The 23,307-nt window shown below is 43.4% G+C and overlaps 3 protein-coding genes across 8 annotated transcripts; 1 reads left to right on the forward strand and 2 right to left on the reverse strand.

Moving 5' to 3' along the window:
• Positions 1-28: 28 nt before the first annotated feature.
• capn3a (calpain 3a, (p94)) lies at positions 29-7,708 on the reverse strand. Of its 2 annotated transcripts, none has more exons than XM_028395903.1 (21): positions 7,457-7,708; positions 7,134-7,203; positions 6,366-6,484; positions 6,027-6,160; positions 5,744-5,912; positions 5,437-5,520; positions 5,253-5,347; positions 5,078-5,155; positions 4,847-5,007; positions 4,592-4,761; positions 4,479-4,490; positions 4,184-4,392; positions 3,108-3,144; positions 2,859-2,936; positions 2,557-2,614; positions 2,412-2,476; positions 2,083-2,151; positions 1,915-1,993; positions 1,413-1,529; positions 1,155-1,213; positions 29-1,007 (listed from the first exon to the last, which is right to left on the reverse strand). In XM_028395903.1, exons 1-21 carry the CDS (start codon positions 7,706-7,708, stop codon positions 981-983), a joined length of 2,142 nt encoding a protein of 713 aa, XP_028251704.1. In that variant the 3' UTR covers positions 29-980. The 2 variants fall into 2 exon arrangements, with proteins under 2 accessions (XP_028251704.1, XP_028251703.1); XM_028395902.1 differs by having other exon boundaries at positions 2,832-2,936.
• An 888-nt stretch (positions 7,709-8,596) lies between these two features.
• On the reverse strand, positions 8,597-14,918 carry ganc (glucosidase, alpha; neutral C). 5 transcript variants are annotated; one of them, XM_028395896.1, is made up of 24 exons: positions 14,782-14,918; positions 14,436-14,498; positions 14,258-14,360; positions 14,063-14,190; positions 13,801-13,977; positions 13,695-13,698; positions 13,537-13,609; positions 13,358-13,454; positions 13,106-13,289; positions 12,852-12,996; positions 12,549-12,784; positions 12,347-12,473; positions 12,187-12,266; positions 11,964-12,107; positions 11,250-11,346; positions 11,071-11,172; positions 10,823-10,997; positions 10,682-10,750; positions 10,466-10,530; positions 10,299-10,375; positions 10,037-10,225; positions 9,644-9,756; positions 9,454-9,557; positions 8,597-9,010 (listed from the first exon to the last, which is right to left on the reverse strand). In XM_028395896.1, exons 1-24 carry the CDS (start codon positions 14,799-14,801, stop codon positions 8,898-8,900), a joined length of 2,685 nt encoding a protein of 894 aa, XP_028251697.1. In that variant the 5' UTR covers positions 14,802-14,918; the 3' UTR covers positions 8,597-8,897. The 5 variants fall into 5 exon arrangements, with proteins under 5 accessions (XP_028251697.1, XP_028251699.1, XP_028251698.1 ...); XM_028395898.1 differs by having other exon boundaries at positions 14,063-14,185; positions 14,258-14,353; positions 14,782-14,901; XM_028395897.1 differs by having other exon boundaries at positions 14,258-14,353; positions 14,782-14,901.
• Positions 14,919-15,517: 599 nt separating this feature from the next.
• On the forward strand, positions 15,518-21,736 carry LOC114427998 (transmembrane protein 87A-like). The gene is made up of 20 exons (XM_028396274.1): positions 15,518-15,676; positions 16,404-16,461; positions 16,995-17,092; positions 17,270-17,386; positions 17,532-17,579; positions 17,658-17,699; positions 17,801-17,927; positions 18,010-18,071; positions 18,148-18,331; positions 18,421-18,520; positions 18,596-18,689; positions 18,777-18,848; positions 18,958-19,066; positions 19,253-19,311; positions 19,410-19,513; positions 19,593-19,669; positions 19,766-19,830; positions 19,907-19,959; positions 20,084-20,114; positions 20,225-21,736. Exons 1-20 carry the CDS (start codon positions 15,566-15,568, stop codon positions 20,264-20,266), a joined length of 1,653 nt encoding a protein of 550 aa, XP_028252075.1. The 5' UTR covers positions 15,518-15,565; the 3' UTR covers positions 20,267-21,736.
• The last annotated feature ends 1,571 nt before the right edge of the window (positions 21,737-23,307 follow it).

The raw sequence follows: 23,307 nt of genomic DNA on the forward strand, positions 1-23,307 counted from the left end.
TGTCTGATTTAAAGGAAATCAACATGACTGGTAAACCAATAACTACACATTTATTTGGGTTCAAATGGTTAAAAATTGCAGAACACTCATTTTGACCAATGCCTTAATAGGAAAAAAAAAATCACAATAAAGCTGCAGTCCATCCCATTAAGCCATATTCTTTCAAAATCCTTAATTTTTCAAACTTTGTCGGCTCCACGTTTGTTTGTTTGTTTTTCTTGAGTCTCATCCATCCACATGCAGAGCTGAAAGACTGGACAGTTTGTCGAGGCGCCGTGAAGCTGAGATGAACAGAAGAAGCCTGAGTTTGTCCACCAGGGGGCGCTGTCTGAAATCTGACTGACTCTACGCCCGCAGTAAATCCTGAAGGTTTATTTTATTGACAGGGAAAAGGGTGATGAATATTCTTTGAATCCTAGCTACGCCCTGCTTGTAGAAATACTTGGTTGCACTGTGAGAAACAGGTGAGGGAGTGTTTTTTTTTTTTTTTTTTTTTGTTTATGTCCACCATGAGAGCCCACTGAAATTACAGGAAGAAAGCCCTGGCAGCTCGGTTTGATAACAGAAGAAGAAGAAAAGTGAACTAGAACAGTAATGGGTAGCTGGGTGTGAGGCTCTGTGAGGTATTGTGACAGAAAAAAAGGAGGTTGTGTGTGTTTGCTGCCTGAGAAAAGTACGGTACATGTGTTCAAAAATAAAATCCAAACAAAGCAAATGACTGAAAAGAGACTGATGATGATATTGATGATCAATGGGAGGACATAGGTAGAGAGAGAGAAGAAAAGGCCTGAGACCTACTGTCAAAAGAGAGAGAGAGAGAGAGAGATGAAACATGTTGGGGAGAAAGAGCAGAGCTGCTGGGACCGGAGGTGAGGTGGATGAAAGCTAACGGCGGTCGGGCACACTGAATATTGAGGTAAAGGCTGGCAGGTCTGGTCCTCGTGTGGAGTGGAGCTCACCTGGGAGAAGATGGGCCTTGTCTAGGCATACATGGTCAACTGGAGCCACTGCAAATGGAGAGTTTACACTTAATGGAAATCAGAGGTACTCAAATGTTACACGCTTGATTGCATTGTTTGGATTTTGAGGTGAACTGTTCCTTTAAATTACAATTGGGTAACAGCTGTATAAATGAGTGTATGTAAGCGTCGCACCTCCAGGACACTGAGTCTGATGGTACCATCTCCATCCTGATCAAAGGCCTGGAACGCCCCTGAGAAGAGAAACATCACACTTTAAGCGACTTTCAGCCCGACAGTGGTTCACCTCACACCCACAGAGCTGCAGAAATCCTCCTAAAGTTTGCACTAAACAGCAGGAAATTCTACACAAAACAACATCTGGAGACTAAAAAAAAAGTCACTTTTGTCATGTGCTTGTAATTAAACATCTGTCCGCACATCTGGACTTACTGAACATGGCCTCCAGCCGCACCAGACAGCTGATGAAGCTGTCGAAGTCGATGTTCATGTTCTCGTTTGCGTAACGCATGGTGATGATGTCGTACAGCTGGTTGTTGAGACGGAAGCCTGAGCGGGACACAAGACACATGACTGCACGGTGACAAGAACATTTAGAGGATGAGTTGAAGCTGTCAGTTCATCTGAAGCAAATGATAAACACAAACATCAACAACGACAGAAGCATTATTTTATTTATTCATGATGATGACTCATTGTGTTTGCCACGTCTTAAAAGAGTCAGTTCATCAGCAGCTTGTGGCCTCTATAGATACTTTAAATTGCACTTGTGATGGTTTAAATGTGCAAAAATATTTAGCGACTTGCAGCTTTGCATATGTTTATAATCTATGAGCAGTGATTGATAAGTTTGTGGCCTGCTTCTGGTTTTTCAAAATATATATTATCGCAAAAAACCTCATGATGGATCCACATTCTCTGTGTGTGTTATTACCTGCGTCGTTGACAGCGTTCCTCATCTCATAGCTGTTGATGCTACCAGACTGGTCTGCATTATAGTGTTGGAAGATTCCCTGAAAGACAGCGAGGGTCAGTGACATGTATCTCACACACACACTGCTCATTCAAATCAATGTAATCTGTGAGAGAATCTGCACCGAACCTGCCACTGTTTGATCTTATTCCACAGATGTCTGAACTCCTGCAGGTTGAGTCGACCTGTCCCATCCATCTGAACGCACGCAGTTAAGACAGAAAACCCGCCAACACGTCCGTCCATGAAAACATGTCACATTAGAGCAAAAGAACAAACCGCTATCACTCTGTCAGCTGAGAGGATGGGGGGGGGGGGTATTAAAACTGAGGTCAGTCAGAGGTCAAATGAGGCCTAGACCCTGTGAGCTGTCCATCACTGACCCTGCCATGGGTCTCGGCAGGTTGTGCTTCCTACAGACAACACAGCCAGCCCGATGCACTCGATACAAAGGATACGTCCATCAGAGCAATCATGCTCCTGCAGCTCTCCAGGCTGAAGCCCTCTGTGTTCAAGTCCTTATCTGCAGGGGGGACATACAAACCGTGAGCACCTGCTCACACAGAGAGTTAAAACCTGAGCAGCTCAGCTCCTCATACTCACGTTTGGTGATCACTCTGTTCAGGACATTTTTCAGTTCGCTGGCTGTGATTTCCATGTCCTGTATGTGAGAGAGAGAGAGAGCAGAGCGAGGAGGATCAGCTGAGGAGTCTTCATTCATACCTCACTTATATTAGTGAACAGGTGGTAGACACATTAGTAACAGGACAGTTCTCAGGAATATGGTGGAATTCACACAGCACACTCTGCTGGACAAACAATGCAATGACACCTAAACATCGAAATAATTTCACCCCTCTGTATGTATGAAATGACACAGGCTGGACTTCCTCTCCTCTCCTCACCTCGCCGGCTATCTCCTGAAAAATAGTCCGGAACTGCTGGTCCTCCTCGCTCTCTTCTCCTGCTGAGGCCGGCGCCGGCTGACACACAGAGTCACAAAGTAGAGAAGAAGAAAAAGAAGAAGAAGAAGGAGACAACAAAAACGAAAAAGATTAGTGTGACTTGCTATGATCACAAGAGAAATGAGCCCTGCTGCACCTTCTTTCAGACAAAATAACCTGACGTTTTGTTTGATGTAAGAGGACACTTACCACTGGATGATCAGCCTCGATCCTGTTCTCTATCTCCCTGGATGAAGATGAACAAACAGCAGTCACCATGGTGACAACATCATCTCATATGGACCATAAGTCTGAGCACTACAGATACCTGTACTGTACCTGTTCTAAAGGCTTACAGTCCCACACTCACAAGACAGTGATTCTGAATGAAGCTGTGAACAAAATGTGTTAGTTTGATACCACCTGTGCCTCCTCCCAGTCAACTCTCTCTCTTATTTTGACAGCAGAAGACGTCCTCTTGACATTTAGATGGAGTTTTTGCTAAACTAACCTACACCCTTCTGACTATGTGATAGCTCTGTTGCTGCACACACATCCATGGGTACCATCCATCAGGCTGCAGGCCGACTCTGGTCCACCAGAGTGGAGGAGGCTGAGGTTCGGATATGCAGTATTGAATATTTAGAAAAGTTTACCGGATCATCAAATCTGAGGTGGCTTGTCCTAAAAAAGATTCCATAACAGCTTCGAACTGGGGCCGATTTCTTCCAGTTCTACAAATCAAATCGCCGTTAAATGGTTTGCTCTTGGTGGTTTGTGTCCCAACCCGACAAAACCAACCCCACCCTCTTTACACACAGACACACAAATGTTAACATGCACTCAGAGGGCAGAGACGTCACCAACACACCCGGTGTATTCCTGAGGCTACTTACGCATCACATCAAGTAGGGCTGAGTATTGTTTTTGTTTTATTTATGCACTTAATCTAAAAATAAAATGATGTTACTACAGTAAAAAAAAGTTCTGGCTGGATCTAATCCAGAGACAATGAGGATTTTGAATGTGTATTTGATGCTTCTCCCATCTTATATGGACCTTTTCTTGTTTTAATGCACATTTTAACATGTTTCCCTTTCACAAAGTGCTTTGTTGCAGTATTAAATTGTGAATTTTGCTCCATTTTCAGCCAGAAAATGACATTACACCTCTCTAAACTTCAACATCCAGCCCTACTCATAAGGATCAAACTCTACTGTATTCTAGAAGGAAGAGTATCATTCCCTCCCCCCTGCAGCCCACCCTGACCGCCCTCACCCACTCACTCTGAGGTGTTCCTCTTTTCAGAGAAGACGCGCAGGATGAACTCTCCCTCCTGGTGGGGCTCGTATGTGGAGGGGACGATGACGTACTCGCCGGGGCTGAGGCGGAAGCGCTGGGTCACCTCGCGCAGGTTGATGTAGGACTTGCAGCGGGCCTTGGAGGAGTTGAAGAGGAAGAAATCCTTCTGCATGTGTTGCTTGTTCCCATGCATCTGAGAGGAACATGGAGAGGACGTTGAAGAAAAAAATCAACAATAAAAGCTGTGTTGGGTCCAGGGTGAGGGTTCGGTGTCCTTACCTCCTTTGGCACCTGCAGAGATACAACAAAGAGACAAAAGAAAAGCCGTTATCCTGCTGACAAATGAAGTGAAAAGACAATGTTAAATGTTCTGCACAGTCCCTGAACGTCACCTCATAAATGGCGAATCCGATGGTGAAGAGATTGGCTCCCATCTTACGCTCTTTCCTCCTGTTCTTCTGCATCAGCGCCACCACGAAGGTGCAGCCCACCTCATTGTCGTCAGGGTCGTCGTCCTCCTCCAGGAGACGGAGGCGGTACTGAGGGTTAGTCCAGAAAGTGTCTGGAGTGACATCGTTTTGGTTAGAACTAGCTCGTAAAGTGAAGAACCGGGACACCATGAGTGAGCAAACAGACGATTTCTGTACCTGGGTAGTTCCTGCAGCCTCCAGCCGAGCATCCTCTCACCCAGCGGCCTTCGTTCACAGAAACCGTCCACTTGTGGATCTTATCGTCCTCCAGGGCGTCAGGCGTGAGGTTACAGATCTCAATCTTGGTGTAGTTCTTCTTGAAGTCCTCGAATGACATCCTGGATGGGAACAGGACACCTGGTTAATATCTTAAGAGTCTGATCTTTCCTTTAAATATGTGCCACTTACCAGAACTCTCCGTCCTCAGCGCTCTGGTGTTGCAGCTTGTCCTTCTCAGCCTTGGAAAGTGTGGTCCACTCCTTAGAGCTGTCAGAGAGGAGGTGGAGGACAGAGGAGCTTAACAGAAAAGTCATGTGAAAAATGAACGATGTAATCATCATTAATCATCGTAAAAGTGTTTTACTTGTCACTCCAGGGGCCGTTCCACTCCACTTGACCCCAGGGGTTCCTGAGACGCACCAGACGAACTTTAGACTCCTTGTGCTGGGACGCTTTACACTGTGGAAAAAACGATTCTCACATGTAAACTCAGCTGGAACTTTCCCATCTTACAACACACATCATCATCATTGTTGTTGTTGTTGTACCTCCTCCACCGCTGTCACAGAGTAGGCGTGTCCCTTCACAAGTCCTGTCACCGTACGAGTCTCAAAGCGGGCAGGAACCAAGGACTGTAGACCCAAAGACATTAAAGCTCAGACGATATGCAGACGATTCCATCTATACATGTTCGTGCTTTGCTGACACCTAGTTCAAATTATGGTTTTATGGTATTTCCTTATTATAAGAATGCAACACAGTGAGAAAACCTCTGAGCTGGAGTGAAGCAGAGTCCCTGTGTCAGACTCTCACACACACACACACACACACTTAGATGTGAAAACAGTGTCTCACATCGATGGAGCAGCCCATGAGCGAGCCTCTGGCCAGCGCCTTCTTCATGATCTTGTAGAGCTCTTTAGGAGCCTCCTTCATTTCGTAGAACTCAGTCACTCCACCAGTGAAGTCCTCCATGGCTTCGGTGGTGTTTCCACCCTTCAGGGCCTCATAAGAGCCGTGCAGCCTGGGTGCAGAGAGAAGACGCTGTAAGTCTGACTCACATCGTTAGATACATTTAAATGATTTCTAGTAGGTTTGTATGCAACAATACAGATATTAAATATTAAAGAGATCTCACTTGGCATAGGCCTTCTCCAGCAGGGCGCTCCAGAACTCGTTCCTCTCAGCGGACTTGGTGAAGACCAGCTGATTGTTGAAAGTTGGGATGCGGTCGTCAATGACGACATCGACCCAGTCGCCATAGCGCCAGAACTGATGAACAGAACGGAAACAACTCAGAGGATGTAGAAGTCATCCAAATACTTGTGTTTGCTAATAACTTGTAGATCCATCATTAATCAACATTTTAATTATCTTTAAGAGCATAAAATATTTTAATATTATACTATATTTATATATTCACTTATTATATATACTCAGATGGAGGCGATGTGGGAAGGATGTGTGTGTTTCTGACCTGGAAGTGGAAGATGCCGGCATAATTTTCCGTGTAGCTCTGCTCGTGTGGAACCACTCGGTAGAGAAGCTTCTCATTCAAGGTGAGACAGGCGATAGCAGCCAACAGCCAGCAGTCACCTGAGCACAGAAAAAAGTCCAAATACAACAGCAGGACAACAAATGGTGACCTCCACAGGGAGGGATTTATTCTGCGGGTTCAGTTAAGAACATTATTTTTTAAACAAAGTAAAGAGCACGCTCTGTGACTGACAGGAACTCCCCTCTTGATCTTTTTTTTTTTTCAGGAGGACAAGACCGCCGCTGAGTGCTGACGTCTGCGTGTATTTGATTGTCCAGGTGTGTGGCAGGGTGTGAACAATGTAAGTTTTTCAACAGGGTTAACGGTTAACAGTGTCTGCCAGCACCTTTGTCCCCTTTATTTGCTGTCTGAACTGAACAACAATGAGAAGTGCTGCTGGTTAGATTCCCTTCCAAAAGAGTAAGCACAATATGGTGAGGCCGCTGCAGGCAGGCAGGCAGGCAGGCAGGCAGGGAGGCCGCGTGCAGGGTGATATTTTGCTGCACTGTTATCGTGCACACACACTGTCCCTGCAGACTGTTGTTGTATCCACAGTTTTCCCAAATGTTTGTGCATATTTAAGGCTTCAGTCAGCAACTTTAGACAGCCGGAAACAGACAATACACCTCCTCACAATGTCGAGACAAATGTCAAATTGATCTGTAGTCACAGAAGCAGATGTGATGTTATTAAAGAGGCACCATTTACCAAGATCTCCCTGGCAGATGTCAGTCCTACTGGCTCCTCCAACAATGAACTGGGGGTTCTCACAGATTTCCTGCAAACATGAAACACAAACGTGAGTTTCCTTCAGTTTGAAAGGCATCAACAAAGGTGCCTGCACAGACTAAAAGACCAAAAAAGGTCCAAGCCATTTATTCCCAATCCATCCACGTGGGACCGATGGGACATATTCCAATCCCAGCTGTATGTCCAGGTAAAACAATCCTATCAGGTCAGATAATTTTTTACCCTCTAGGGTTTGTTGTGTATCAACATAACATCCCACCTCCCACATAACGTGCTCCTACCTTGGGTCTCTTCCAGACGATGTTCTTGACCTTGTTGGACTTGTGTCCCAGCTCCTTGAAGCCCAAAGACTCCACAGTGGCCGGGAAAGCGTCATCCTCGAACAGGCTCTTCCTCTGAAGGCACTCCTGTCTCAGGGTGTTGTAATCCTGGCCGTTGAAGCGCAGGGGCTTGTTCAAAGACCCTTCCCCGTCCCTCCTCTCTCGTTCCCGGATCAACCGGTCGCAGAAAAAGCCAGACGGAGTATAAGGCATCTCGTCTCAGCAGACTTTTTTTTTTTTTGAAAAAACTGGCTTTTGCCACTTGTACTAAACTCTTACAAGCGTAAAGACCCTGGCATAAATCCAAACAGCTAATATCTGATTGGCTCTTCCTTGGTGTGACGTCCCCCTCCCCTTCGTCACAGAGCAGATGCAAGCGCTTGGTGTGAAAGACACATTCACTCCACATGCATTCACCTTCGCATTACCATACACACACACATATGCACCAAAACTCACACATCACATAAACGTCAAATTGTTGCGCTCCCATTGGCCGGAGCGGAACAATGACCTCTCCCTAGCTGTGGTGCTCCGGGTGCCATCATTGTTGGGTGACACAAAGGCCAGCGGGCCGTGCCAGAGGGCATGTAAAGAGTGGTCGGTAGATGCCCTGCCTCAGCAGAAGGCATTCAAGCCCTTTAAACCTGGTCTCAATGGAGCTCAGCATTGAGCAGTCTCAGCATAACGAGAGCAGGCTAATGCTATGAAGAGGAGTATCATCCATTTTTAGCACAGGGCACAAAAGTACTAACTCAATCTTGTCAAACAGAACAGATGATCACTTAGAGTGTACAGTGTAACTACACGCAGAATATCACCTAATCTCAGGCGCTGGTCATGGACACAAATGATGGAAAAACACAGAACGCCTCAAACATAAAAAGAGATTTTGCCTCCCACTCAAAAAAAATCTCTTAAAATGTGTTTTCTTTGGCTGTTTCTCAATTCCTATGACTTATTTCATGTCAAACTGTGATTTGAATACCATTTCTGTTGCTTGTAAAGAAACGTATGACAGCCGATATCTCTGCTTTAGCTCATGAGTACAGATACCTGTGTGAAGTTACACAAAACAATGCCAGTGAACACACCGCAAGCTTTGTCACAAGCAAATCTGCTGAGCCATTTATTCAGTGAAGGAAACCATAACTCCACAAACACAGAGAATTTCTCATTGTTTATATTCAGTCTAAAAAAAAATCTTTAAAAGTATAATGCTCAGTCTTTGGAGGGGTTTTGTCCTGAAATGTACATGTTACTTTTCTAACAAGTGAAATCAGTCACATCTCTGTGAAGGTGCTCATTACTTTCACGTCATGTCATGAAGCACCTGGACTCAGCAAAAACTGATGAAGTCAACAAAGAGAAAAAGCTGCCTCGAGTTCACAGTCTTCTACAGTTAACCTGTAATCCGGATCTCCCAGTCAGCTGCCACCCTGAGCTCCAGGCTGTCCACTGTCAGCTTGCAGCAGGTCTCTGTAAACTCAAACGTAGCTGAAGTGTCCTCAGCGCCTGGTGATAAAAAGAAAACATGATTTTTTTCTATTTTAGGAGAGAAAATTGTCAATATTTTCAATTCGTTTTAAAGCTTTAAAGCTGATTTGACACCAGTAAATATAAAACACTGATTATTTATCAATGTATTTGACAGGGGAGGTGAGTTTTCATTCATTGTCCCTGCTCTTAAAGCTGTGAAATTACAAAAACAAAAGCAGCAAATAGCAGCAAGTGTTCATGTGTTTGACTGTTTATGAGGCACAGCTTCAACTAAACAGACAAAGTATATTAGGTTCTGATTTCTGGCTGTGAATTCAAGCATGTCGTACCTAAAACTGACTCAAGTCACTTTGTTTATTGATGCACACACACACTGACAAACAGAATATGCTTTATTTTTTTGCTTGTGTTGGAAGCAATGTGAATGAGATGTGACAATGAATAGCAGAGCTTCTCACCTGACACGTGCACAGTCACAGTGGAAGGTCTGCTCTTCACCCCCATGATGGTGACTGACTGTATGACTGTGTCACACTCGAATGCTCCTTCGCTGCTGGCAGGACTGAGAGAAAAACACAACAACAACTATTAAGTCATCACAGAGTCTAAAACAGGAGCTTTCGTTTAGAAAGTGTGAGGGTGACTCACCGACAGAGCAGACGGCCTGACAGCATGTCGAACCTGCGCAGACAGAAGGCCTTTCTATCGCGGTATTTGAAGGAGTGGCCGTCATCCAGGTACAGCTCGCCATCAGCACAGCCCTGTAGAGAAAGAGCAGAGCTCAGGCAGGATGCTTCTGATTAAAAGACACAGACACACAGATGTTATTAACAGATGTAGTAGAAAAAATGGAATGTCCACATGCTCTGCTACTAGGCACAGGTAGTTGCAATAAATATGTCCTATAGAACCACACTTTATCCATCACTAATACATTCTGTAGTTTGGTAGAGAAGGAATTAAGAGGTCAGCAGATTCCAAATATGGGTTCAAAGCTCATGATCTTATGAAAATAAGATCCCAGCATCATCCAGGTGTTACCTGGGAGTTTAAAGCCACAGTGATGGAGAGGGGGAGCTGCTGAAGTACAGCTGTGCAGGAGCCACTTCCTGCTGATCTGCAGACCACTGAGCCACCACGCTGGAACACTGGAACGGTGTCAAGAGTGACGGGAAGACTCACAGTCCTGCCTCCTTTGTACGCCTTTGCTGAATTGACGTCATACCAAATCTGAAAAACATAAAAGGACCTTTAACTGAACGTCCACAGTGAGGTGAACATATTAGATCTTTGATCCATTTACATCAGCAGATCCAGGAAGTAAGACTTTGACTTGTTGAATGCCCGCTTCTGTTACAGGACAGGCCAGCAGAGCTCCTCCTGGATGCAAGAGAAAATGGTTAAACTCAGAAAAACAGAAAGTACAATTATAATCTGACTGAATTGCAAAAGTAAAAAAGAAATGATCACCAATCATGTACTCATGGTCCACAGTGAAGGTGTTCTGTTCTGTTGGGAACTCGACCCACAGCGGTCTGCAGAGTTTTATAAATAAAGTTAAAAACTATTTCAAACAGTGACAGATTTCCGACCATCAGAGCAGGAACTACACTGACCTCTAGTGTCTGAAAAATATCCAGCTGCCTTCACTTGTACAACTGAGCAACAGATGACAGCAACACTTACCTGAGCGGAGGCAAGCCAGAGGTATGAGCCAGGTGGAAGAGTGTGTACCAATAGGGCAGCAAGCAGTACCTGAACACAGAGAAATGTGTCATGTACATGTTCTGTTTCGGTGCTCAGATCATCAGGCTATGACACTTCTACCTTTGTTGAATGGCAGTACGGATTTTAGCAGTGATTTCCTGCCCAAACAGCCAGGGCTCCCTGCGCTTTGTCTCCTTTGCAGAGTGACCTCGGAAAAATGGCTGCAGGGCAGCAGCCTGGTACCAACGCACCAGCAACTCCGGCTCCGGATCGCCATAAAAACCACCAATGTCAGCTGAAACACACCCAGAACAGAAGATTTAGAACGCAATATCAATCTGTAGTGACTCACTATTTACAGTTCTCACCTCCACAGAACGCTATGCCGGCCAGGCTTAGAGACAGAACCATGGGGACTGAGATCTTCAGGTAATCCCAAGAGGCCACATTGTCACCCGTCCATACAGCTCCTGCACATGTGCAATGTGCAGATTAACACCTGAAAACGTCGTCATAGCTTGGGGAGTTTTTCATTTGAGTAGCTCACCAAGTCTCTGCGATCCAGCAAAGAAAGAACGTGAGAGGACAAACGGTCTCTCTGAGCCTCCTGAGCGAGTGATGAGGCCCTCCACAGTGGCCATGTGCTGGCAGAAAACACATTTTATTATTACTATTAACAAGGAATCACATTTTTAACACCAAATTGTCTGAAGGAAATTGATGAAATGTGTGTCATAGGAGGATGTGGTCCAAAATAAAGACCATACTGGACTGTCCCTCTCACCGCTCCACACTGTGCTGACCAGCTACAGGAGCTCGTTCAGCAACAGACTCCGACTCCCACGATGCACCACTGAGAGACACAGGAAGTCATTCCTGCCTGTCGCAATCAAACTACTGAACTCTGAACTGTAACAGTCACTCAGACACTGTACATTCATGTCAGGCTCTTTACTATGTAAAGGTTTTTATACAGCAGTAAATATGTTCTTTAGATACAACTAAATGCTTAAATCTAGGTATTTAGATATTTATTATACATTTCAATTTCATACTTAAATTTATCTTTAATTTCTATTGTCTGTAACAAAAAAGAATTTCCCCTCTGGGATAAATAAAGTAATTCTGATTCTGATTCTGATACAGGAATGGATGAACCCTCTGTAATGCATGATATAAGTGTCCTGAAGTGTGAGGGCTTGCTTTTGAAGCCAGCCTCAAGTGACTCTTCAAAGAACTGCACCTTCTGGTGCCTGCTCACCTGGTAGAAGCCATACAAGTTGTGCATATCCCGATGTTCCCAGCCCCCATGATGCACTGCGTCCTTCGGCATCGTCTGCTCTGGTCCATCGAAAACAGACGGTTCGTTCATGTCATTCCACACAAACAAAGATGGCGTCGATCCCTGCGTCAGACAAAAACAACGAGGCAACAGGATTACTACGGCAAACCACCTAGAAGGTAAAAGGAACTAAAACACGCACCTTATATTTATCCAAGCTGAAGCACCTGGAGTACCATGCTCGAGTAGCTGGGTTGCTAAAGTCAAGGTAAGAAGACACACCTGTGAGACAAGTGAACAGAAACTCCAGTTAGAAACAAATCCTACTGAAGATTAAACAGTAATGATTTGACAAACGTTACCCGGCCAACACGAGCCACGGTACATCTGCCCCTCTCTGTCTTTGACAAAATGTCCTCCATCTCTAGCCTCGCAGAAAAGGTACCACCCATAATCCACCTTTATGTGGGGGTCATTTATAATGACCAGCTGAAAGATAAAAACATAAATATATAGATGCTGAAAATGCATTAAATGCTCTGTATTTTGCACCTAGAGACTGACCTTCCTCTTCTTTTTCTCTAGGTGGCACTGCAGGCTGGCCGGTTCAGGAAAAAGAACAGGGTCCCAGGTGAAGTAGCGCTTCCCATTGGTGTGCTCGATATCCAGCCAGATGACATCATAAGGGATGTTGTGACGATCAAACCCAGCGTCCACTTCCTTCACGTCTGCCTCATCGTTGTAGTTCCAGCGGCACTGGTGGTACCCGAGGGCGAACAGCGGTGGCAGGGCTTGATATCCTGACACAGAAGGCAGACCGGTATGATCTCTGACGTCTTAATTCTGCAAATGTAGATGAACACTCACCTGTCAGCTGAGCATACTGAGCGAAGAGCTGCTGTGGAGTGGGCCCGAGCAGCACGGTGCAGTCAATAACACCACTCTCTGACAGCCAGTGGACGTCGGTCTGAGTCGGAGTCCGTCTCCTTTTTACAGGTGGGGTTCGGTCCTCCTGTGTAGTCATGGAGATGTGATCCATAAAGATGTAGTCACAATCCTGCTCTACAAAGTTTGGCGATAGCTCCTGAATAACATTAGAAGATCATTGAAACAAGTGGCACCTGTTGGTCCGTGGGGGAGTACTGAATGTTTACAAAAGTCTCTGATGCATTCAGCCAAAACACTCCCAGCGTCCTGTCTGGCCTGTGGGCCACCATCAACGGCACGGATCCGTACAAGCCCAGACGGCTGTACAACTCATAGGCAAAAACATCCAGGTTGTACAGCCGGTATGGTTCACCATCACTGTGACACAAAAGACACTTTAAAGACTCTGTCCCTGAAGGTGAAAGCTGCAGTCCGCACAGACGCACCTCGTGTCTTTGAGCTGCAGGTTGTCAGAGTGCTCAGGTAAACCGTACACATGCCTGAACCCATGAAGGCAGAGGTCTGCTCCAACGCTGCTGGGACCTGAGGAAGTATTTCAATAAATGGATTTAATATTATCATTATTATGTGATATCTGTAGAGGCAGCAGACGGCAGGAACAAACCGTTTGCTTTGATATCCACAAACTGCCTGAATGTCTCCGTCCATAATGAACTTGTATGCTCCTCCTCTTGAAGCTGAAACAAAACCAAATAAATTGTATTTATAGAGCGGATGATGCTTCAAACATGAGGCGCTAGCTCTGCATTGTTATTTTCTTACCTCACTATGAATGGACGTGACCAAGAGGAGGAAATTCAACAAGTGAAATCAATTAATTTGATCATTAATGTGCATGATAAGTTGTTTTTTTTAGCAGAAACTTCACCTCGGTGGATCCTGCAGCGCTTCAAACCACAGTTTGCCCTTAGGATTGAATGTAACCAGCGCTTCATGGCCGCACAGGATCTCCAGTCGGAAAGGGAAATGCCAAACACGCACCTGATGATGGCCCGAAGCCCACGAGAGGGTGAGAGATTCCTTAGATTGTCTCTCCATTCTCAACCTGCCAGGGGAGGAAAGAGAAGGTGAACAAGTACCCGACCAAACAAACACCGACAGAGATTTTAATGTCCTGATTCAGCTCTCACTGTTCACACTGCAGCTCTCCGGTCATCACATCTGGAACTCTGTAACGTGCTTTAATGGGCTGGAGTTCATCTATTATTATCCTCACAGTGCCACATTTGGAAGGTGATAGAGAAAGGAGCAGTCTGTTCTGTGAAAAAGAGAATATTAGAGCAGAAGACAGATGACGAACGTGCACATGTTTCTATGGTTTTTACCTGTGTGTCAGGCTCCAACAATTCAAAACGTGCCCTGTTCTCTGTCAGCACCAAGGTATCCAAAAGGGCTCGGTGCTGCAAGCTTGGTCCCTGGATCTGACGCCTCAAAAGTCACAATAATGCACGTAAGGATGCAGATGATAGAGATAAATGCAAATTGTGAATTAAAAAGAATTACCTGTAAAAGGCTACGTTGTCACTTTTCTTGAACTTTTCCTTCCCTTCGTCATCTGGGATAACACTGGGGAACAAGTACAATTAAAAAGAAAAGTATAATATAACAACAGGCCACATTTTAGTGTGTCCAGACACGTATAGCTAAACATAACTAGACATAGCTTGAATGCCAAAACTTGCTATAATTGTGCTAGTGACAGCTAGCTGGGTTTCCTTCTGTACTGTTAACAAACAATTAGACAGGAGTTACACATGAACCACACTGACAGACTGTAAGGAGCTCTGGGTGCTGAATGAAATGTCAAAGGTCAAAATAACACAACAAAATGTCTGCAAACAGTTTGTACCTATCAACAGGTTCCGCCATTTTGAGCAGACAGAAACATCCACCTTTAGTCAATGTCAGTCTCTGTTTAAGCACTAACTACATTAGGTTTCTGTTTCACTTCTGTTAATCTGTCAGGACGACAAACCGAAGCTGCACAGATTCCGGAAATGACTGACAATAACAACCAACCACACATCCGGTGAGTACTTTCAAAATAAAGTTATCCATGAAGCTATTTCGGTGTGATGGATTGATTCTACCATGCGTAAAATATAAAAAAAAAAAAAAAACGAATTTATAAAATAAATCATTTAGACACTTAAACACAGTGAGAGGTATAGAAATAGAGGCATAAATTCCGACTTGAGTATTTGCTTGAAAATTGACTTCCGGAAGTAATATCCAAAATTATCCATAAAACAGCTTATATGTTTTCACAGCTTTAAACTACTACTTTAAAATACTCAAAAACATCAAACATTCAAGAAATATTCTAAAACAAAACACATGGTTCCCACTGAGCTTCTGTTTTTTCAAAGGCGTATTATAGTAAAACGTGCTAACATTTCTAACTAAATAAACACTACACACAAATATCCTGCTTTTATTTCAGACATATCCAGCTTACATCCATGAAAACTGTCAAAAGTGGATTTTAAAAATAAGAGTCTGAAGCTGGATGTATATATTGCGGGGAAGCGTTATGTCTCCCTCTTCTGCTGACAGTGGGAACTACACCGAGCGGCACCCGGAACTGGAGGCGGATACGAGTCTTCCTGACCTGTAGTAGATGCACGAATCAGATGAAGATGCCAGATGCTCGGGCACATCGGTTATGTTTGCTGCTTTTTGCGTTAGTTTTTCCACTCGGGGAAGCGGCAGAGGTCTCCGTATGGAGCGCGGACATCAACTCGGTCAGTGTTGGACTTTTTTCACGGCTGTTACTCAGCCTGTCGAGCTCTATCTTCGTTAGCAGGTGTTAGCCGAGCTAGCTAACTAGCTCCCTAGCATCTCCTTCTTTACACTGTTGTGGTCCACCTGTCAGAAACACTAACGTTTCATTTGGACAGTTTTACTGGTCTGTCTTTATATGCTTTTTATTTGTACGTTACCCAAACTTAACAAATAACTTTGTCTATATATTAAGGTCATATTTTATGATAGCTAGTCAGTCTAATGAATGAAGGCAGGTTAGTCACACAGGAAAAGCTTACATGTACTTGAAAGAAGTGAAGGCCATATTTTCACCAACAGTACAATAAGTTTGTGTGTAATAAACACCAGGACAGCCCTGCTATTTAGAAAAGGATGACGTTAGTCCTCCAGAGGGAAAATGAGTACATTTATTGGAGCCAGCACATTTGTAAATATCTGTTTTAGCCAGAACTATGAAAGTTTTAGTTAAAGCTTTTTTTGTGTCTAAAGTACTTAATGTAAAAATGTGAACTAAATGTAAACTAAAATATGGCCAAAATCAGTGACACAACATTCAACATTATCCTGATTTCATTTCAGAGGTGTCAGCTACAGTCATATAAACTACTGTACTGAGACCAGAAGTTCTGATATGAACATGTTTTGTGTGTGAGATTTACAGGATAATGGCAGGAACTGACAGATTTTCCTCTGCTGTGTTTCCAGACGCAGCACGCTGTGTTTCGGAAGACGTTATACTCCAACACCACCATCTTCATGAAGTGTGAGTAGGCTTCACTACAGAAACACAACAGAACTTTAAAGGTAGGGTAGGAGATTTTGAAAGCTCAGTGAGAGTCAGCCAGATTTGGAAAGTAAACACACGCCCCTTTCTCTCGGAGCTCACCCCGAAGCCACGCCTCCCAATCACATGGACGCGCATCACCTGAAGACGAGCTGTGGTCTGTGACTTCGGCCATCATGCACGTACCACTCGAAGAGAGTGACAACCAGCCAATACTCCGCGCAGGGTCCACCCGGAGGATTGGCTGATGTTTTTAGCGTTTTATAGCTTCCACAGATGATTCATATTCTTCGTTTTAAAGCGAAACTGCCGAACTAATTGGTTGCTCGGATTGTAAAGAGAAGTTACACTAATTTAACAAAAAGTGCATCAGAATGAAATCTCCTACCCTACATTTAATGTTTTTGTTGTGTTTATTCTGGCATTTTTTTGTCTTGTTTCCTTCATCAATCAATCAATAAATTAAAGAGCTGAATTACTAATGATCCACTCTCTCTTTTTTGTCTCTGCAGTCCAGGGTGACACAGCGTCATGTGATAAGAACCTGGCCTTCAACATCAGCTGGTACCTGCGCTCGTCTGTTTGCTATAACGAGGTCTTTAACACACCAGTGAGTATTGATGTTTATTTGTTTACTTTTTACCCTCAGAAATTTGACTTCATCATCAATAATCAGACAGTCAGAGAAGTTGGAGCTTCCTTTCCTGAAATGTTTTTGTTCAGTTTTAAAATCCAGCTCCATTTAGCTGACCCCATATTATGTTTTTGTCTTCTTCTGCCTCTGAAGGACAACAAAGCAATGAACATGTTTGGAATGGACCACATGCTGAAGGACGGCTGGAGTGGCTTCTACAGTCAGGGCTACATGTACTTTGAAAACTGCTCCTCTCTCTTCTTACCAAAGGTCTCTGACATTTTAAACACTCTAATAAAACTCACTGAATTTTAGCTTATCAACAGTAGTTATCTAAACATGTGTCTGTTGCTTTCCTGTCGTACGTTTTAGAAGTTTCAAAGCAAATCTAATATTTATCTTTTTACTCTCTTAGGTGTATTACACAGACTTCAACCCTTATCAGCCCCTGTCTAGTCCAAAGGTGGGTGACTGATCATCTTTAAACTCTGACTCCTCATGAATGCTGTAAAGATTCACTCTGAATGCTTTTTATTTTTAGAGCGACTCATCCAATCAGAGCCTCAACTGGCCTGACAAGCCGGTAAGCAATGTTTATTATTAGTATTATTATTTTTTGCATATCTCTTCTTAGCTCTAACTTCTTTTTCCATCCGATTAATGGCTGTGAACCCTGTTTTTCAGGACATTGCTGCAGTGGCCAAAGCCTGGGAGGACAGTCCGTACCTGTTCATTGTGAAGGTGCAGCTTCTGTATCGTGGATCTGAGGATGAAGATGCTGCAGCAGAGCAGCCTAACTTTTCTTTTACAAGTGAGCACAGAACAGTAACTTGTGTGTTTATCTAGGTTTGACATCTTGATTGATGATTGAATCCTCTTTCTTTGCTCCCCAGTGAAAGTGGAGATGAAAGGACCACATGACTACTCTTCTCCAGCGGACTGGCCACTGATGATGGTACATAAATAATACTGTAACAGTCTAGAGCACAGCCGTAAGAAACCCAGCCGACCCTCTGCATCTCTCTTCACAGTTCTTCATGGTCATGTGCATCGTGTACGTCCTGTTCGGGGCTCTCTGGCTCTTCTGGTGTGCCTGTTATTGGAGGGATCTGCTGCGGATCCAGTTCTGGATCGGCGCTGTCATCATCCTTGGCATGCTGGAGAAAGCTGTGTTCTACTCTGAATACCAGAGCATCCGCTACAAAGGAGACTATGGTGGGCCTGCTTCACATGTTTTTATAGTTACAGCTCTTTTTCCTTCCTGTTTTAGTCACCCTTGTGATTGTGCATTTCCTTTTTCGCAGTTTTGGGTGCTGTGATTTTCGCTGAGCTGCTCTCTGCATTAAAGCGATCTCTAGCTCGTATCCTGGTCCTCATTGTCAGTCTCGGTTATGGCATAGTCAAGTGAGTTACTCCTTGTAGGTCTCTCTGAGAAAAAAGCTGATGCTAATACTGATTTGTATTTTTCCTCTGGTGTAGGCCCAGGCTTGGTACCACGGTGCATCGGTTGGCGGCTGTCGGCCTTCTCTACCTTCTCTTCTCCTCAGTGGAAGGCGTGCTGCGAGTGACAGGTGTAAGTTGATCCACATTATTCACTTTGTGTGCTCTCTAAATGTGCTACCCTCACAGTCTCTTTACAACATCTGCCTTCTTTCTACAGGGATTCTATGGGACGGTTGCTCTGGTAGCTAATCTCAGCCTCTCCCTTATTGACTCCTGTGTCATGTGGTGGATATCCTTTACTCAAGTCAGCAAACATGGCTCCTCCTCAATGAGCATCTGAGTTGTAAATATTAGCCTTTTTCATTATGTATGTATGGTTTTCCTTAATTTGCATTTACATTTTCATCAGCCTGTCTCAGACCACTCGCCTCCTGAAGCTGCGCAGAAATGTAGTGAAGCTGTCTTTATATCAGCACTTCACCAACACACTCATCTTCTCTGTTGTTGGTGAGTTAAAGCTGCTATATTAAGATCACTCAACACATGTATTTATTTATTTCTTCCTATATTGTTAAGTATTTACATTAATTTCCATGTCATGGCTGGAATAATCTAATCTAATCTATGTTCATATTCGTGTGCATGTGCATCTTATTTACAGATATCAAAATGTGTTTGCTTGTGTGCCCACAGCCTCCATCATTTTCATCATCTGGACCACTAAAGTCTTCAAACTGGTCGACTGCCAGAGGGTTTGTTTATATCCTGCCTTACTGTTTGAGGTTTCTGTTTACACAGAAATTCAATATGAACTGGTTGTTTTTTTGTGTGTTTGTATTCCTTCCTCCAGGGTTGGCGGGATTTGTGGGTAGACGACGCCTTCTGGCGTCTCCTGTTCTCCACCATTCTGCTGGTCATCATGGTGCTGCTGCGGCCGTCCGCTAACAGCCAGAGGTCTGTGTGGAGTCTGGGATTCTAACTGCATTTGAAGTTCGTGGTTCATTGTTGACCATTGTTGACTGTCTCCTCTCAGGTTCTCCCATTCTCCGCTGATTGATGAAGATGATGATGAGGACGAGGCCAAAGAGCCTATGTTGAATGAAGCTTTTGGTATGGTCATGTCCGTCGAGGGGAATAATGTAATTTAAATATAACTAAAAGAAGACGCTTGTGTGATTTTAAGAGACGTTTTCTGTGTTTTTTCAGAGGGAATGAAGATGAGAGGCTCCAAGCCTGACACTAATGGTGCCCAGAAACTGTTGAGTAAAGAGGTGGCTTACAGTCTTCTGTCTCTTCTCCTTTATAAATATCATTTTGTTTTCTATACTAACTTTTGTGTTGTGTCAGGACGAAGACCTAAAATGGGTGGAGGAAAATATTCCCATGACTGTTGCTGATGTGTAAGTAAATTAGACCCTTTATAATAGCTGGAAAAACTCACACTTGCACACCTGTAGAGGGTATTTTTGAAGTCTGGGAATGTGTGATGCATTCACTGCCTCCTTTTTTCCCCTTTCTATACAGAGCTCTCCCTGTAATGCTTGACGAGGAAGAGGTAAAGAATTCTACTATTCTCTTTAAAAATTCTCCTACTGACCTTTAGCTGTGCTTCACGCCTCAGTCACACTGGTGTAATTATTCTGTGCTCCTGTCTTTTTTTTATAGGAAATCCTGAAAACCAAGATGGAGAGATCCAAAATGGAGTAGAAGGTGACGTGAGAATGAGGGGAATGGGATTCTACTGAGGCAGCAATGAATGCCAATTACCAAAAAAAAAATGTGGGGAAAAGCCAGCTGGTCTCTCCAGACACTTTCTAGTTTTTTTTTTTTTTTTACACGCATTGTGTAACACTGTAAGAAGCTCCAAGAAAGCATGAGTACTACTGTTATATGCAGGCTGATGGGTGGATGTGGTTGTCAGGATTCTGGGATTGGGCATTTATATAAATATTTGACTTGTGTCCAATCAAAATCCAACAGAGCCGGGGCATGTTTTTGTACAATGCCCATGAAAAAACAACCTGTCTGGGGGTTTGTGGGTTTGGTTTAATTATAAAATATTTAAAGGGACGTGTGGTTTCTGGAGCGCTGCGACGCACACTTGGTGCATCAGCTTTGTCACAGCCAAGATGCCAAAATGTCACATGATGGTACTAAAACACATGCTAGAAACGTCAGTGTGGGGAATAAAATTAATATTTAAGCAAATCTACGTATCAATTTAACACTTAGGAGCCTGTGTTGTATTGAATGATGGTCCCGTGATGCAGCTGGATCAGGTGATTTTGCCATTTAGCCAGATGACTAAAGAGAATGTTTTAACGTTTCTGAGCCTCGGTTAGCCATCATTGTTTGTTGTCTGGCTCACTGAACACTCTTTGTTCTTGAAGTAAATAAGCTTAATGTACATCTTTAGTAATTATTGATACTTGAAACAAATCACAGTTTATTGGTGAAAACGTGCTCCGTATGTTGTTTTGGGGGGGGGGGGGGATTCTTGGAAACATCTGTCCTGCTTATGAAGGTATTTTAAAGCCAAGTACAGTACATACTGTCATAACTCAGTGTATCTGTAGTGCTCATTATGTAGAGTCAGAATTTCTCTGGGATGTCATGTTTATTTCCACAGATCCGCTCACACAGGAGATAAAGTATAAGAAAGAACAAACCACAGGTCTTTAGTAGGCTCCACATGCATCAATAGACTTCTCACTTTTATGTAGCTATTTACACAGCAGCACACAGTTAGGTGCATCGATGAGCCCTCGTGGCTGTGGTGGGAGGTCAGACTGATATATACATGTCATTTACTGCATGTATGTGATCCCTTCTCACTCCCACGCTGGGCCTGAGTCTGATTTAGATTTTCACCCATATTTAGTAGCACAAGGTAGTTTTAAAAATAAGCACTGAGATAATTGCAGCTTCCTTCAAGCCTTTTTCCCAGTCTCACTGAAGAATATCCTGCCTTACTGACGGTGGCTTACTGTATATCCTCCTCCTCGTGCAATCTACTGCAGTATGTGTGGGTACTCTTAAAATAAACAACATTAATTTATGTTTTTTTTAATATATATCTATATAGATATATATAGATAAATTTGTCCAAGTCTTGTTGAAGATATTTAATTTCAGAGAGACACTACAACTTCTGGATTTGAGTCTGCATTATATTGTGAAGCTGATAATATTGTATGGCTTTTTTTTTTGCGTTTGTCCTGCAAATAAAGTTTATATTGAACGATGGTCAAAATGTACAATTATGTGAGTAAATTTAGGCTGAGTGTATTTAACAGGTTTGCTTTGAGATATACTTCACACACAACATAAGAGGTGTTAATCAAACACTGACTGAAAATATTACAGAACTAAACACAGAAGAATCATGACCTGTAAATATACAATCATCACACTGATCATCGTATACCCGGAGGAGGAGAGGTGGGAATCGACCACCCCTGTTTGTTACATAATCAAATAGGATAGAATGCCTTTTATTGTCACTATACACAAGTACAATGAGATTAAAGCGTCAACCAGTTTCAGTGCAAAAAACAGGCAATATAAAAGATATTAAGAAAAATATTTACAATATAAACATAGAAGTTAGTGCACAGTCCTGAGAATATAAGTACGGAAGAAGCTGTTTATAAGAAGCTGTTTTTGAATCTGTTTGTTCTGGTCTTGATGCACCTGCAGCGCCTCCCAGAGGGTAGCAGGGCAAACAGATCAGAGCCAGGGTGGGAGCTGTCCTTGATGATGTTTTTGGCTCTGCTGAGGCAGCGGGAGGTGTAAACGTCCATCAGGCAGGGGAGAGGGCAGCCGATGATCTTCTGTACTGTCTTTTCAACTTCAGGCTCTCAATGGATGAGCGGTAGAAGTTTCAGCAGCAGGGCGGGGTTTAGGTTGTGCTTCCTGAGGACTCTCAGGAAGTGTAGCTGCTGCTGAGCCTTCTTGATGATTGAGGTGGTGTTCTCTGACCAGGCGATGTCCGCTGAGATGAGGACTCCCAGAAACCTGATGGTGTGGACCCTCTCCACACACTCTCCGTTGATGTGAAGGGGGGCTGGATTGGTGCTGTGCTTCCTGAAGTCGATGATAATCTCTCTGGTTTTCTTGGTGTTGAGAGCGAGGTTATTCTCAGAACCCCAGGCTGCCAGCTTCAGGATCTCCTCCCTGTAGGAGAAGTATAGTTGTTTTGAAAGCCTCACTTTCAGCCTCTCTCATCTGAACTGGAAAAAAAGAGCGACCATATCATAAAAAAAGTAAAGAAAGGTGTGTTTTTTTTACAGCTTTAAGAAGGGTGAGGGACCAGAGAAAACACATTAAGATCCTACAAGCTAAATTTATAATAAAAAGGACTCCAGCAAATTGAGAGATCAATTTATTCACAAATTTGAAATATCATACATCGAAACAGAAGCAAGGAAAAAAATCTGGATTCCAACACAAACCAACTACGCTAACTGTCCTCACATTTTTAAAATCTTTTTATTTTAAGTGATTTAACAGAAATAAGCAAAACAATCACGACGGCAGAAACAATGAGATTTGTACACATTAAAAACCATGATACACTCAAGATGTATTATTATTATTATTAGCACGGCTATTGCAATAGAGATTCTTTTTATTATTAATGCAACAAATACTCTATGAAACTGGAAAAAAAAACTTTCACAAAACAATACAAATTCTTAATGAAAACCCTCTGTTGCTGTTTTAAGCTTAAGCTCCCAGCATTTTCT

This window comes from Parambassis ranga, chromosome 22 (assembly GCF_900634625.1).
Source record: "Parambassis ranga chromosome 22, fParRan2.1, whole genome shotgun sequence".
Taxonomy (NCBI): domain Eukaryota; kingdom Metazoa; phylum Chordata; class Actinopteri; family Ambassidae; genus Parambassis; species Parambassis ranga.

Coding starts and splice junctions, on each gene's coding strand:
- ganc (XM_028395896.1), bottom strand. CDS start 14,801: ATGGCGGAACCTGTTGATAG. Junction 14,499..14,781: donor ATGGCGGAACCTGTTGATAG/GTACAAACTGTT, acceptor CTTGTTCCCCAG/TGTTATCCCAGATGACGAAG. Junction 12,108..12,186: donor TCAGCTTGGATAAATATAAG/GTGCGTGTTTTA, acceptor TGTCTGACGCAG/GGATCGACGCCATCTTTGTT.
- LOC114427998 (XM_028396274.1), top strand. CDS start 15,566: ATGAAGATGCCAGATGCTCGGGCACATCGGTTATGTTTGCTGCTTTTT. Junction 19,670..19,765: donor TATGTTGAATGAAGCTTTTG/GTATGGTCATGT, acceptor GTGTTTTTTCAG/AGGGAATGAAGATGAGAGGC. Junction 20,115..20,224: donor TAATGCTTGACGAGGAAGAG/GTAAAGAATTCT, acceptor TTTTTTTTATAG/GAAATCCTGAAAACCAAGAT.
- capn3a (XM_028395902.1), bottom strand. CDS start 7,708: ATGCCTTATACTCCGTCTGGCTTTTTCTGCGACCGGTTGATCCGGGAA. Junction 4,762..4,846: donor AGGCTGCAGGAACTACCCAG/GTACAGAAATCG, acceptor ATGTCACTCCAG/ACACTTTCTGGACTAACCCT. Junction 2,477..2,556: donor GAACAGAGTGATCACCAAAC/GTGAGTATGAGG, acceptor TCCCCCCTGCAG/ATAAGGACTTGAACACAGAG.